Source organism: Anomaloglossus baeobatrachus, chromosome 7, assembly GCF_048569485.1.
Source record: "Anomaloglossus baeobatrachus isolate aAnoBae1 chromosome 7, aAnoBae1.hap1, whole genome shotgun sequence".
NCBI lineage: Eukaryota > Metazoa > Chordata > Amphibia > Anura > Aromobatidae > Anomaloglossus > Anomaloglossus baeobatrachus.
Window position 1 is genome coordinate 227,315,086 of NC_134359.1, and position 15,866 is coordinate 227,330,951.

Sequence of the window (15,866 nt, forward strand, 5' to 3'; positions counted from 1 at the left end):
TTGCCTTCAGTCCAGAAGGAGGAGGCCAGTTGAGAATGGAGGAGACCTTCTTTGGATCCATCTGCAGTCCGGTATCGGAGATGATGTAACCCAGGAAGGGGAGAGAAGACTGCTCAAAGACACACTTCTCGTACTTGGCGTACAGACGATTCTCTCTCAGTCTTTGTAGAACCAGCTGCACGTTCTCTCTGTGGGTCTGGAGGTCCAGAGAGAAGACAAGGATATCATCCAGATACACCATCACACAGACGTAGAGAAGATCCCGGAAAACGTCGTTCATCAATTCTTGAAAGACTGCTGGTGCGTTACACAGGCCGAAGGGCATCACGCAGTATTCATAGTGCCCATCGCGAGTATTGAACGCGGTCTTCCATTCGTCCCCAGAGCGGATGCGGACCAGGTTGTAGGCACCCCGAAGATCCAACTTGGTGAACACACGAGCTCCTCTAAGCCGATCAAACAATTCGGGGATGAGCGGCAGGGGGTACTTGTTTTTCACGGTGATTTGATTCAATCCCCGGTAGTCTATGCATGGGCGTAAGTCGCCTTCTTTCTTCTTGACGAAGAAGAAGCCTGCTCCAGCAGGAGAGGAGGACCTCCGAATGAATCCCCTTGCCAGGCTCTCTGTGATGTAAGTAGACATGGCCCTTGTTTCGGCTGGAGACAGTGGATATATCCGTCCTCGAGGTGGTGTAATTCCCGGGAGCAGGTCGATGGCACAATCGTAAGGACGATGTGGCGGAAGTACCTCTGACTCCTTTTTATCAAAGACGTCCGCGAAGGACCAATAGGCCGAGGGCAGTCCCGGTAGGGACTCTGGAACCGGAGGTCGCCGGATGGGTTGTATGGTCTTCAGACAGTTCTCATGGCAAGAAGAGCCCCATCGGGTGATTTCACCAGTGCCCCAGCTGACGGATGGTTCGTGTGTCCGTAACCAGGGAAGTCCCAGCAGGATTTGATGGGACATGTGTGGGAGGACGTAGAGAGCGATGTTCTCGGTGTGCAGGGCACCGATACGCAGTTCGACCGGCCTGGTGATCCAGGAGATGGTGTCAGAGAGGGGTCTCCCATCCACAGAGGCTATCACGAGGGGTTTGTCGAGTGGAGTAACAGGCACCTGGTACTTGTCCACAGTGGCCTGCTGGATGAAATTGCCTGCTGCCCCAGAATCGAGGTACGCCTCAGCCGTGAACCGCGTCTCTCCCGTTGTCACTTGCACTGTCCACGTAACCGGGTCTGAGAGAGTCCCAGCACCTAGGGTGGCCTCTCCTACCAACCCTAGGCTTTGGAGTTTCCCGGCCTCTCTGGACAGGAGCGTAGCAGGTGTGTGCCCTCTCCGCAGTAGAAGCAGAGGCCCTTGGCGAGCCGCTCTGCTCGACGTTGTTCAGACTGCCGCATGCGGTCGATCTGCATGGGCTCGTGAACGGAGACACCAGATGCCGTTGACTGGAGTACAGCGGGCTTCTGCGGAGGAGAGGAATGCCGTACCGGACGTCTCTCACGGGACACCTCTTTGGATCGCTCCTGAAAGCGAATGTCCACTCGAGTCGCTAGGGTAATCAGGGCATCCAGGGTGGACGGTACGTCACGACCAGCCAGCTCATCTTTAATTCGACCCGAGAGTCCTTCCCAGAAGGCGGCGGTTAGGGCCTCGTTGTTCCACCCGAGTTCCGAAGCCAAGGTGGGAAAACGGATGGCGTATTGACCCACCGTCAGAGTTCCCTGACGTAACCGGAGAAGAGATGAGGCAGACGCGGAGGCGCGTCCGGGCTCGTCAAAGGTGCCACGAAAAGCCTGCAGGAACTCCTGGATGTTCTTGGTCACCGGATCCTCCCTTTCCCACAAGGGGTTCATCCACGCCAGTGCCTCACCCTCTAGATGGGACATGATGAAGGCGACCTTGGCTTGGTCGGAGGCAAACAAATGCGGCAGCTGCGTGAAATGGAGGGAGCATTGGTTTATGAATCCCCTGCAGGTCTTGGGATCTCCGGCGTACCGGGGTGGTGAGGCCAAACGAAGTCTGGAAGCATCCGAAGAGGCTGCCACGGGAGCTGGGGCCGTGGATTGACTAGTGGAAGCCCGAGATGCTGAAGACGTAACTGACGCTTGTAGCGTGTTCAGGCGGGCGTCCACAGAAGACATGAATTGCAGCATGCGGGTCTGAGTCTCACGCTGGCGTGAGAGTTCCTCCTGTAAGGCTGCTAGTGCTGCAGCGGGATCCATGGCCTGTTCTTACTGTTAGGGCCAGGTGGACGGGCAGACCCAGGAGGTGGATCCACTGGGCCGAACTCCTTGATGATGGTAAGGGGTTCGGTAGCTGGAGCACTACAGGTAGCAGGACAGTCCGAGCACACGAGTATAATGGTAAAGTCCCTGGGACCACGGAGTCACTGATGGTAGTCTGGGTGACGGAGCTCAGGTTCGGAAGCCGAGATGATGTCAGGCGGAGTCCGGAACCGTTGGAGCGAGATGACGGGTCACCGCACGGCTCAGAGATGGTACGGACTGTCAGGATGGCAGATAGACAGCGTTCGGGGTTCGGGATTCGGCAGGACCGGATGGCAAGACAGGATCGGCTCTAGAAGAGAGAGAGGTGAGTATCTCACAGGAACACAAGGAGACCTGACTCCTAGCTTGGGAAACACGAAGAACAGGCCCCGCCCACTTGGACACTAAACCCCTTTATACCCTGTACCTGTGTGCTTCATTTCCTGTCAGTGGACACTGGCCCTTTAAGAAAGGGTCAATGACCGCGCGCGCGCCCTAATGCGCATGCGCGCGGCCCGGGTGCCAGAAGCCAGAGCAGGAAGCTGAGAGGAGGAAGCAGCAGAGCCGGGCTGGGGCTGGGAAACCGACGGGCGCCGGGAGCGGGGACCAGGAGGCCTGGGAAGTGCAGGAAATGGAGACTGGAGAGCGGGGAGCGTGGCAGGAGATCCGGGGATCAGAGCAGGGGACCCGGGGAGCGTGACAGTATCATGGCTGTGTGCGTTATATGGTCAGTGTGTCATGGCTGTGTGCAGTATATGGCCAGTGTGTCATGGCTGTGTGCAGTATATGGACAGTGTATCATGTCTGTGTGCGTTATATGGCCACTGTATCATGGCTGTATGCGTTATATGGTCAGTGTGTCATGGCTGTGTGCGGTATACGGTCAGTGTATCATGGCTGTATGCAGTATATGGCCAGTGTGTCATGGCTGTGTGCGTTATATGGTCAGTGTGTCATGGCTGTGTGCGTTATATGGTCAGTGTGTCATGGCTGTGTGTAGTATACGGTCAGTGTGTCATGGCTGTGTGCAGTGCACAGTCAGTGTATCATGGCTGTGTGCAGTATATGGCCAGTGTATCATGGCTGTCTGCGGTATACAGTCAGTGTATCATGGCTGTGTGCGGTATATGGCCATTGTATCATGGCTATGTGCGGTATACAGTCAGTGTATCATGGCTGTGTGTGGTATATGGCCAGTGTGTCTGATTGGCCAGGATCCGGCACCTGGCACTATCACCAATTGGCTGTTTTTAAGGGAACCTGTCAGGTGCAATATGCATCCAGGACCATGAGCAGTTCTGGGTGCATATTGCTAATCCCTGCCCAGTAGTCCCTGTATAAACTAGCATAGATAGAGAGATCTATAGAAAAAGTATTCTAAAGATGTTATATCGTATGCTAATGAGTGAGGGGACTAGTCCCAAGGGCGTTACTTCCCTTGCTAGTCGGCCTCATTTGCATGTTAATACGCCCCTGTGGGCCCTTGTGGGTGTGCTATCATGCTAATGAATACGCAGCATTAGAGGATGATCTCACTCACCTCTCTGCTGCTGTTGTCGCCTGACGCTGGATTTCGGCTCAGTGCATATGACCCCGGAGTTTCAGTCATACACACTACTTCAGTTTGTAGCCAGGACGCGTACACCCGCTTCATAGTGCACATGACTAAAACTCCGGGATCATGCACACTGAGCCGAAATCCACGCCAAATGGCGCCAAGCAGGATTCTTGCCCCGGGTGCCAAAAAGCCTAGATACACCTCTGATTTGGACATTGATAAATGATGGATTAGAATGTTATGGGGTCCTTTCAACATCAAAGAAATATATTTCCTATAGAGAGGGCACCTACAAACTTTTTTTTTTAAAGATCTTCCATTAGGACTTGCTTTGGCTGGAAAAAAAAATAAAAGATCAAAAACTAAAATACAACATCAAACGCTGAACTAGATTTGGACAAAGATATCAGCTTTCCCATTCCGATTGCGTTTTTTTTTCCCACTCATCTAAATGGAGCTGTACTTTTCAAAATTAGTTACTTGTATGCAGAAGTGACTAAGGCTAGTTTCACACATTGGATTTTCGCCGGTTTGCAGGTTTCGGCGCACACCAATAGTGTATACAGTACAGTCATGGCCAAAAGTTTTGAGAATGCTACAAATATTAATTTTTACAAAGGCTACTGCTTACGTTTTTCTAATGGCAATTTGCATATACTCCAGAATGTCATAAAGAGTGATCTGCTTAACAGCAATTACTTGCAAAGTCAATATTGGCTAAGAAAATGAACTTTAACCCCCAAAACACATTTCAACATCATTGCATTCCTGCCTTAAAAGGAGCAGCTAACATTGTTTTAGTGATCGTTCCATTAACACAGGTGTGGGTGTTGATGAGGACAGGGCTGGCGATCAATCAGTCATGATTGATTAATTAAGAATGACAACACTGGACACTTTAAAAGGAGGCTGGTGCTTGGTATCATTGTTTCTCTTCAGTTAACCATGGTTATCTCTAAAGAAACACGTGCAGCCATCATTGCTCTGCACAAAAATGGCCTAACAGGGAAGAGTATCACAGCTACAAAGATTGCACCTCAGTCAACAATCTATCGCATCATCAAGAACTTTAAGGAGAGAGCTTCTGTTGTTGCCAAAAACGCTCCAGGGCGCCCAGGAAGGACCAGCAAACGCCAGGACCGTATCTTAAAACTGTTTGAGTTGCAGGACCGGACTACCAGCAGTGCCGAGCTAGCTCAGCAATGGCAGCAGGCTAGTGTGAGTGCTTCTGCACCCACTGTGAGGCGGAGACTCTTTGAGCAAGGCCTGGTTTCAAGGAGGGCAGCAAAGAAGCCACTTCTCTCCAGAAAAAACATCAGGGACCAACTGATATTCTGCAAAAGGTACAGGGAGTGGACTGCTGAGGACTGGGGTAAAGTCATTTTCTCAGATGAATCCCCTTTTTGCTTGTTTGGGACATCTGGAAAACAGCTTATTAGGAGAAGAAGAGGTGAGCGCTACCACCAGTCTTGTCTCATGCCAACTGTTAAGCATCCTGAAACGATTCATGTGTGGGGTTGCTTCTCAGCCAAGGGAATCGGCTCACTCACAGTCTTGCCTAACAACACAGCCATGAATAAAGAATGGTACCAGAATGTCCTCCAAGAGCAACTTCTCCCAACTGTCCAAGAGCAGTTTGGCGCCCAACAATGCCTTTTCCAGCATGATGGAGCACCTTGCCATAAAGCAAAGGTGATCACTAAATGGCTCATGGAACAAAACATAGAGATTTTGGGTCCATGGCCTGGAAACTCCCCAGATCTTAATCCCATTGAGAACTTGTGAGCAATCATCAAGAGACGGGTGGACAAACAAAAACCAACAAATTCTGGCAAAATGAAAGCATTGCTTATGCAAGAATGGACAGCTATCAGTCAGGATTTGGTCCAGAAGTTGATTGAGAGCATGCCAGGGATAATTGCAGAGGTCCTGAAGAAGAAGGATCAACACTGCAAATATTGACTTGCTGCATTAACTCATTCTAACTGTCAATATAACCTTTTGGTACTCATAATATGATTGCAATTATATTTCTGTATGTGATGTAAACATCAGACAAACACAATTAAAAACCAGAGGGCAATAGATCATGTGAAAATATAATTTTGGTGTCATTCTCAAAACTTTTGGCCATGACTGTACAGTGGTAGCATGACAAGCTCCGGTCACATGCTGTCATGTGACCGGAGCATGTGACCCGGAAGTTACAGCGCAGCCATTGTACTGTATACACTGTACTGGCGTGCGCCGGAACCGGCAAACCGGCAAAAAGCTGGATGTGTGAAACTGGCCTTAAAGTTCTTTTTTTTAAAAAACTATGCTATCTGCTGTGTGTCTTATTATAAGCAAAGATGACAGGTGCAGTTAGAGTTAAACGTCCTGGAAGGTGGGATGTGGGCTTTGCTAATTTAGCACACAGTTCCTGCCAGAGCACACAGCATATTAGGAAACCACACAGGAAAACATGACTGGTATACCCTTCATTACAGAAAGGGATGTTGAGGTTTGTTATGGAAGAAACAAGAATTCTGTCTTTTTTTGGACAATTTATATCTGTCTTTCGCTGGAGGCTACTCATGGATTTAAGTGGAAGCAATTGTTCAAATAACTAAAGAGTACTTTACACACTGCGACATTGCTAGCGATCTCGTTAGCGATGTAAAATTCTAGATCGCAGGTGCAATCTTTCGAGATCGCACATGCGTAAAATGACCTATGTGCGCTCTCAAAAGATCGCACTTGCGATCTAGAAGTTCACATCGCTAACGAGATCGCTAGCAATGTCGCAGTGTGTAAAGTAGCCTTAAGGCCACGTACGCACATGGAGTATTTAATGAGTATATTTTTTTTTCCAGCTCCAGGGTTTGAAAGCCAAAACCAAGAGTGGAACAATCAGAGGAAAAGTATAATAGAAACAGGGCACCACTTTTGCATTTTGTACCGATTCCTGGTTTTGGTTTACAAATACTAAAAAACTCAAAACCTCAAGGTGTGCACGTGGCCTTAAAAGGCTCAAAAGATGCAGTCACTTGTTGCTCTGCTTTCATTTACAGCTTGCAACAAGATGTTTGGCTAAAGGCTACTCTACACACTGCGACATCGCTAGCGATCTCATTAGTGATGTGTAATTCTAGAGCGCAAATGCGATCTTTCGAGATCGAACATAGGTTATTTTACGCATGTGCGATCTCGAAAGTTCGCACTTGCGATCTAGAATTTCACATCGCTAATGAGATCGCTAGCGATGTCATAGCATGTAAAGTACCCTTAAGGCTAGGTTTGCATTTCTGTCAATTTGTATCAGTCACAATCCGCGGTCTGGTAAACAACGGAATATGTTTGGCGGATTCCGCTGTTCCCATAGACTTGTATGAGCGGTGGATTATGACTGATTATGCACCCTCCGCAGCAACGCAGCATGTAACATTTTTTGAGCAGCGCAATCCGTAGGATTTCGCTGCACATGCTCTCTCTGGCTCCCTGCACACGTAACCAGGATACACATCAGGTTACTAAGCAATGCGGTTTGGTTACTTACACGATATTTACCCTGGCTACGTGTGCAAGGAGTCAGCGCTAAGCAGTGTACGCTGGTAACCAAGGTAAATATCAGGTAACCAAGCAAAGTGCTTTGCTTAGTTACCCGATATTTACTCTGGCTACGTGTGCAGGGAGCCCAACACTTCCCCGCTTGGCTCCGCCCCCTCCCGCACTCGGCATGTACGCACACACGCACACACACACACACACACTCTCTCACACTCACTCACTCACCTGTCCCCAGCCATTCAGTCCACTGCACTGACGTCCTCAGTGCCATGGCCCCGCTCGGCTTCACCCACCCCGCACTTCACCCCCCGCACACATTCTCGGTGGCCGAACGATCAGCTGATCACCCGGCGGCCAGCTGCTGTGAGCGATCGGCTGATCACCCAGCGGCCCGGCTGCTGTGAGCGATCGGCTGATCACCCGGCGGTCGGCTGCTGTCAGCGATCAGCTGATCACCCGGCGGCCGGCTGCTGTCAGCGATTGGCTGATCACCCGGCGGCCGGCTGCTGTGAGTGATCGGCTGATCACCCGGCGGCCGGCTGCTGTGAGCGATCGGCTGATCGCTCTCATTAGCCGGCCGCTGGGAGATCATCTGTTCGCTCTCAAAAGCCGGCCGCCGGGTGATCAGCTGATCGCTCTCTCTTTTACAACGGAGTCCGACAATGAATTATATTCTTGTCATCCGTGGTACAACGCATCAGTCACAGGCGTCAAGCAATGCATGTGACTGATGCAAAACAACGGAAATGTGAACCTAGTCTAAAGGGTAGTTTACATGCTGCGACATCGCTAGCGATCTCATTAGCGATGTGAAATTCTAGATCGCAAGTGCGTTCGAGATCCCACATAGGTCATTTTACGCATGTGCGATCTCGAAAGATCTCACTTGCGATCTAGAATTTCACGTCACTAACGAGATTGCTAGCGATGTCGCAGTGTGCAAAGTAGCCTTAAGCCACCTTTTGGGATTCTTGTAGTTGCAGACTCTTTAAAATTGTGTTGTGAATTACCAAGAACCAAGATTAGAATATAGAGTATTGAGTATCCCTGTTTATAAAGGTGTCTATTCCTATAGGAAGATGGCTAAAATTAGGCAATGGGACCTACATTTTAGCACCAATATTTGACCAATATTTGAGAGAATAAGGCTTTTTGTGTGCATAGAAAAAGTCTTAGATATTTGAGTTCAGCTTATGAAAAAATAGGAGCAAAAGCCAGGGTTGCATTTGTATTTTTGCTCAGTGTAGTTCCCCTAGTCCTTGCTTCTGTAGCGTCAGTATATGGCTGTATTGTGACACACTATCAAATGCTTTTGCAAAATCCAGATAAATCACATCAGCTGCATTACCAATGTCCAGATTTGTACTTGCTCCAATTAGAAACCTAACATATTGGTTAGACATAACTTATCTTTCATGAATCCATGCTGATTGTCAGTTGTTATACTATTCTCTGCAATAAATTTCTGCAGGTCATCTGTTATAATGCCTTCAAAAGTTTTGCACACTACTGATGTCAGACTTACCAGATGGGAATTGCCTGCATCAACCTTCTTACTTTTTTTTTTAAAATATATCTACCATGTTAGCCATCCTCCAATCCTGTGGCATCAACTCTGTTAAAAGAGTTTAAGGAGATGAGTAGATGAGATACAGTGGTCTGTCAATTACTGAGCTCCATTCCCTCAATATTCGTGTATGAATGCCATCTGGCCAGGAGATTTGTCAATGTTTAATTTGCTCAAAGGCAGCCATACTTCTTCTTCTTGTGCTAAATTAGTTATATCAGATGGCAGACTTTGATTTTGCCTTGTTGAATGATCTTTTGAACAGTCAGTTAATTGGTGAATATGAATGAAAAGTATCTGTTTAATATTTCAGCCTTTTCTTTGTCATCTATAATTTCTTATTATCATCCTTTAAGAGACTGATACATCCATTGTTTTCTTTTTGGCGTTGATGTATGCATAAAAATTTTTTTTATTAAATCTTTCTTTCTTTCTGGCAAATTGTGTTTCAGTAGCTAACTCTGCTAGCCTGTTTTTTTTTTCTTTTTACATTTCTTATTGAGATCTTTATATTCCTGAAATGCTACTTCTGTAGTTTCGGCCTCAACAGTTTGAATATCCTTTGTTTTTGTGTTATTATACTTTGTACTGTCTTATTTATCCATGGTGGTTTCTTTTTATTCCTGGATATTTTTATTAACAGATGGTCTAACTTTTTTTCTACAGGATTCTAGTAGTATATCCTTAAACTTACCCCATATATGTTCGTTATCACCAGTTACCATGACATGATCCTAATCTACACGATTAAGTGCTTTGCTAATTCGTTGAAATCAGCTTTTTTAAACTTCCAGGTTTTTGCATTTCCCGTTTTGAATTTTGAAGGTTGATTTATTCGTTTGTAACAATTAAAAGTCTCATTGTTCTGTAACCGTATTGTGCAAACATTCCCTTACTGTGACAATACAACTACAAAGGCTTTACTTTGCATCTACGGTAATAAGGAACTTGTATAAGAACATGAGACTGTGATCATGATCAATTCTACGATAAATTGTATATTCTGAAAATCCCCCACTTCCCAACATGTGTATGAAAAGATTGCATTCATATAGCAAACGTGAGGCAGAACAGTAACCAGAGAACTCACCAGAAACGTAACTGTAGAGAGAAAATCACTCTGTCCCCAACATGTTTCTTGGAACTTAAAGAGCGTTGAACTATTCCAAAAAGCGAATCTTGTTTATTGGGACAGCGTGTCATAAAGTAAAATCCCCTTATCTCCCTTAGGCTTCTGCCACACTCACGTGAATTTCACGCACGTGCCGAGAGACACGTATTTTCCCTGCGTGTTGCGTGCAGGTAAGTACGTGTCTCTGGTACGTGCGTGACACGTGTGTTCTACGTGTGCTATCCGCGATAGCACATGTAGAACCGGTAATTATTATACTCACCTGGTCCTTCCTGCTGTCCGCGCTGCTGTCCGTGGTGCTGATCCTCGGTCTCCAGCCCTCCCGTCTCCCCGCTGCTGCTGCTGCCAGGCAGTGAAGTGAATATTCAATGAGAATAATGAGCGGCGGTCGGCAGCAAGAGGCAGCAGCGGCAGAGACAGGAGGGCTGGAGAAGGTGAGTTAATGTTTTTTTTTTTTTTCACTGACATGTGTGTTTTCTCCGGCGCGTGTCACACGGGACCGCATCCACACTACACCCGTGTGGTGCGGGTGCGGGCCGTGTGACACCCGTGCTGCGGGAGAAAACACTGACATGTCAGCGCTTTCAAAAACGCACACACGTACAAACGCACACGGACACACGTTCCGTGTGGTTTTACGTGTGTGTGCCTGCTACAATAGGGTAGCATTGGTTAAAGTGTCTCCGTGCCGCCGGTACGTGTAAAAAATGACAAACACGTGCCGGAGGCACGGATGTGTGGCGCTAGCCTTATGTGGTGTTTTTCAGCATTAGAAAAAAACAGGGCCATGAATGTATTCATTTTTATGATGGAGCAGATGGGCAATCTGTTACCCGTTACCCTTCAACATCAATCTCCAAAAAGTCATGATTTAACAAAAAAACAAAAAAAAAACAAAAACTTGTCATCCTTTATTTACTTTGATTATTCTGGGGACATCTACATCTAGGTACACTGTTATAATACATACAGTAATGGGGGCAACAACTAATGGAACAACTATTATTCATCAACTTTTCATCAGTGTGAGTTTTATCATTAATGAATGAATAAATATATATTTATACTATTCATTACTATGGTAATCGCAGACATCAAATTGGTGACATTCATTTGCTGACCATGGGTTTTATGGACATTTTAGGCTGTGCATGCATGGTGCGTTTTTGGTGCAGATTGTGGCCCAAATCTGCATGTCTGTCTTCATGCCAGCAAAGTCAATGAGATTTCTGAAGTGCTGTGCACACGTTGCTTATTTTTTTTCCATGCAGATTTGTTGCAGAAAATAATCTGCAGCATGACAAATTTTGGTGTGTTTTTTTTTTTGTCTTTTCCTGCATTTTCTATGCCTTCCACCCATAGATTTCATAACAGGAAAAAAAATGATGCCACAAAAACATGAAAAATGCACCTAAATGCAAGCATTTTTTGGTGGTTTTTTTTTTTTTGGTTTGCATTTTTTAGCCCTTCCAGCCATTAACGTCATTAAAAAAAAAAATGCATGGCACTTAGACGCACCACGTGTGTGAGTTTTGGGTTTTTTTTGTTCGTTTTTCTGCCAGAAGGTGCAGATTTCATGCAGAAAATTTCTACGCCAAATCTGCAGCGTGTGAACATACCCTTAAGGCCTCATTCATATTAATCTATAAACATAATCTACGGTGCTATTCACATGTCTGTGTTTGTTTTTCTGGAGACCGTGTGTCCATGCAAAACTCAGACACATGTCTGTTACTTTCCAATATCATGATGTACAGGGCCACCACAAGTCCATGAGTCTATGAAAAAAAAAATATACAGCATAGGGATGACATCTATATGTCAAAAGTGCACTATGTGAAACGTCCATATTTAAGATGGAAAAGTACAGGAGAGGCTTTATCATTTATCTATCTGTGAAAAACTGATGGTAAAAAAAAGGACACCTGAACTGTACATGGATGACACACTGATGGTACTGGTACCATTTTCATGTCAATGTTTAAATGTGGGAATGAAACCCTAGACTTTTTTTTTTTTTTTTTAATATTTGGGGGGGCTCACATGAAAGACAGGTATGTCTGTTTTTTGGGGGTTTTTTTGTGGACCACTCAGTCACAAAGAAAAACGGACCATGGACATATTAAAAGCCCCATACACTATTATGGATACATGTTCTGGCCGTAAAACACATACCTAAAACGTGTGCATGACCCACGGACGTCTCAATGAGGTTTAAGTCAATCAGTTGCTGTTGGATTGGCTTTGGTACAAAAACAATGTATATCTACCCATTGATGTAAGCCATTCATCATAAAATATTCCTGGTTTTAACAAAGATTTACAATAAAACACTATTTTTCCATTTCAGGTTTGGATGCTGACCTGGGCACTTCACGGATACGGCAGAAAAGAGGAATTCTTGAATTAGCCAGAGCTACTGAATGTGCAACTGGCAGGTTTCCTCTGTTTTATGTTGGATATGGATGTTACTGTGGTCTAGGGGGACACGGAACACCGAAAGACGAGACAGACTGGTATTTAATTTCACAGCTATCTGACTTCTTAAGCATGATTTATTGTTTTTGTGAAAGGTGCCCAATCTGATGTAAATTCAGTAGATAAGCACTGCTGCCAGGGTGCTGACTAAACCACTCTGTCTATGGTACTATGGGATGTCAGGGTGGCCGCTTTCAGCCCTTAAATTGTTTCGCTTCTAGCTTTCTAGAGTATATAGCCATCTTAAAGGATCTTAACTATCAAAAGATTTTGCGATAGTTGCCCATCGCAAAAGGAAAGATGACGGCACATTCACCGATCTTGTGAGATGTGAGATGTCGAGGTTTCACAGCAAATGATTATGTAATAAAGTCCGCATCTACCATGTGTGGAGAGATCCCGGCTCCTAGACCACCTCCACACTTCTGGACCTCAGAACTGAAATACAAGGATTATATAAATAAATAGATATGACACTCAAAATAATTTTTGATGGCATTAAATGGCCGTGACATTTATTAAGGGTTAAATTGCATATTAAAATTATCCATAAATAACCAATAAATAAACCAAATCTTTATTAACCATTCCATAACCACAGTCCATAAACTAGTCAGCCAGCAAAGCTGACGACTTTTCGCAAACTCCAAGGACCAACAGGCCTTGGCCCACCCCCACTAATAAACATCACAGCCTTTTTTCAATGCAATTTTGAAGTCCCAAATTTAAGATGTCTAAACCAACATCCGAAAGATGGACTAAATCTTCTCGATAAAAACCACTTAAAAACCCCTCAAGATACACATGTTTATATGTTGAACCATTTAAAGTTGGAAGAAATTTCTCCATAATGCGGTTTACTCTTTTCCGAATTCGTTCCCGAAACCTCAACCTATCACAATTCCACTGTAAGCGCGGAACAAATTCGGAAAAGACCAAATGAGCCTGAGGAAACCAACTCCGAATAACTGATAAATCTCTCTGCATCGCCGCAATTAACTCTAACATTTTAACTTTACCAATATCATTCCCACCCAAATGCAAAATTATCATATTCGGGGCTGGCCATAAAGTTTTCAAGCAAGACATTTCTTTCATCAATCCATCCCATCTCATTCCCCTAACACAGTACCATAAAATGTTAAAATGTTCCAAATTGATAGCTAATTTGTCTCCATAACACCTTCCTGATGCTCTTCTCTTGGCCCAAAAAATGTAAGAATGTCCCACTACCCAAATGACAATGGGACCTGAAATGAAAAGAAATATGATGAACATTTACACTAGCAAATTCGGACGGACATAAATTCTATAACGCTTGGATTCCCAGCTGCCAATACTCATGATTTTGCTTGCTGGTAATCCCCTTCTAGCAGCCTCTGTAGCTGCCCCTATACGAAATGAATGAAAAGATAACTGAGGATGACCCAAATTGAGCTCCCGCAAGCACTTTTTTAACACTGAATTAAATTGAAAAATAGTTACCGGATTTCCGTCTTGATGAAGCATGAACGATCCACTAGACCATGGTCTAATTTGCAGCCAATTCTTGATGTTGTATATAGGACAGAACACCGAATTTTTTATCTTAAATAACCTGACCTGTGTCCCCAATCCCTCTTGGTCAGACTTAGACCTCCTAATAAAAATAACCAACGATCTCTCATCAACACAAACATCTGAAAACTCCAACCCAGACAACCTAGACCTACTTACAGAAACTAGTTCACCAATCCTAAAAGCACCAAAATATGATAACACAAAAGCCACTCTAAATACCATTGACTCAAACATATTAAAACAGATGGCAATGAATACCACAACCCAGTTAATAAATCAACTGAAATAGGCCTATGGCTATCAGGCACCCACATCTTTTTCCTAAGACCTTTCTATGCTTGCTGGACTGGAAAAAAAAACTTTTTAATGATAAAAAAAACATGTAGCTTCAAAAAGAATGATACCCCTGAAAAAAATGTTAGAGACTGACCCAACCGATAGATTTTTCTTGGTCAAAAACTCCAAAAAACGAGCTCCAATTTCACATTGCTCTGGAAACACTCAGTTTTACAAAGAGCACACAATTTTTGTCATTCTAACCATGCAGCCGAATATCTGGCCCATGTTGAATCGGCCACAGACATCCTAATAACTGAAGGAATCAATCCATCACTATATTCCATAAATTTTCCGCACAAACATTTCCAAGATGAGTCGCCCTTGGAATAATACAAAGAAGATCCTCCTGGTCCTGCTGAGAAAGAGCAATACTTAACTCATTACTTCTACCTGACTCAAACCGAGCTTTAACCTAAATGTTATACTTAAGGCAAGCTAACACTAACTGCCTCAAAATCTTAATACCCCAACGGCACCGTGCTGACATGGTATTAACGGAAAACACCAAATTCTTATTATCAGACAAAACTAGAATCCTCCTATTCGCCAGATTAACACCCCAAGCTTCGATTAAAACCAAAACTGGAAATAAAGACATAGCTGTGACACTACCCGACGCACCACAAACAAACCAAGACTCATGCCAAAAATAAAGCAAAAATTCCCCTTGACAGAAAACCCCACAACCAGACCTATTATGACCAAAGAACAGTTGTAATTCATCAGAACTTCTTAAACTCCAGTTGCCAAACCGCTCTACCATTAAAATTCCTGCAAAAAAATAGCCACATCACTAAATCCTCTTTAAGCTGTTGAGACAAGCGAATATGAGAACTGGTGATAGAACACCTTTGGTGGCCTCATATAACCGTCTAGAAAATACCCTACCCATCGGAAAAATCCGCAAACTAAAGTTCAAAAGCCCAAGCAATGACTACAGAGTCTTCAAAGTAGTCTTTTTTTCTGCCAATCATGCTCAAAAGCTCAGCTTCTAACTTGGCAACTTTATCCTGAGGCAACCTACACTCCATCCTATCAGAATCAATAGTGATGCCCAAAAACTCCAAGCACTGATAGTGCAAAGTTGTCTTCTCTTGCGCAATAGGAACACCAAACAAACACATTAACTCACGAAACTTAACTAGCAACTTTAAACAATCCTCACACTCGGCCTCACTAACAAATAAAAAATCATCTAGATAATGCAGAATTTTACCCTTACCACCCTCAACCCCAACAACCCAATGTAAAAATGATGAAAAAAATTCAAAATAAAAACAGGACAGGAAAAAACCCATCGGGAGACATTTATCAAAAAAATAGTGCCCCCTAAGCTGAAAACCCAGGGAACTGAAACCCAAAGGATTCACTGGTAAAAGCCTGAACGCCGACTGAATGTCCGATTTAGCCATTAA

General features: G+C 44.7%; 1 protein-coding gene across 1 annotated transcript in view; it reads left to right on the forward strand.

Annotated features, from left to right (window-relative positions):
* LOC142246091 (phospholipase A2-like) overlaps nt 1-15,866 on the forward strand; it is a 53,867-nt gene that overhangs the window by 14,771 nt on the left and 23,230 nt on the right. The window contains exon 2 of the mRNA XM_075319110.1: nt 12,425-12,590. Within this exon, the coding sequence (XP_075175225.1) occupies nt 12,425-12,590 (166 nt within the window). The remainder of the gene's footprint in view (nt 1-12,424; nt 12,591-15,866) is intronic.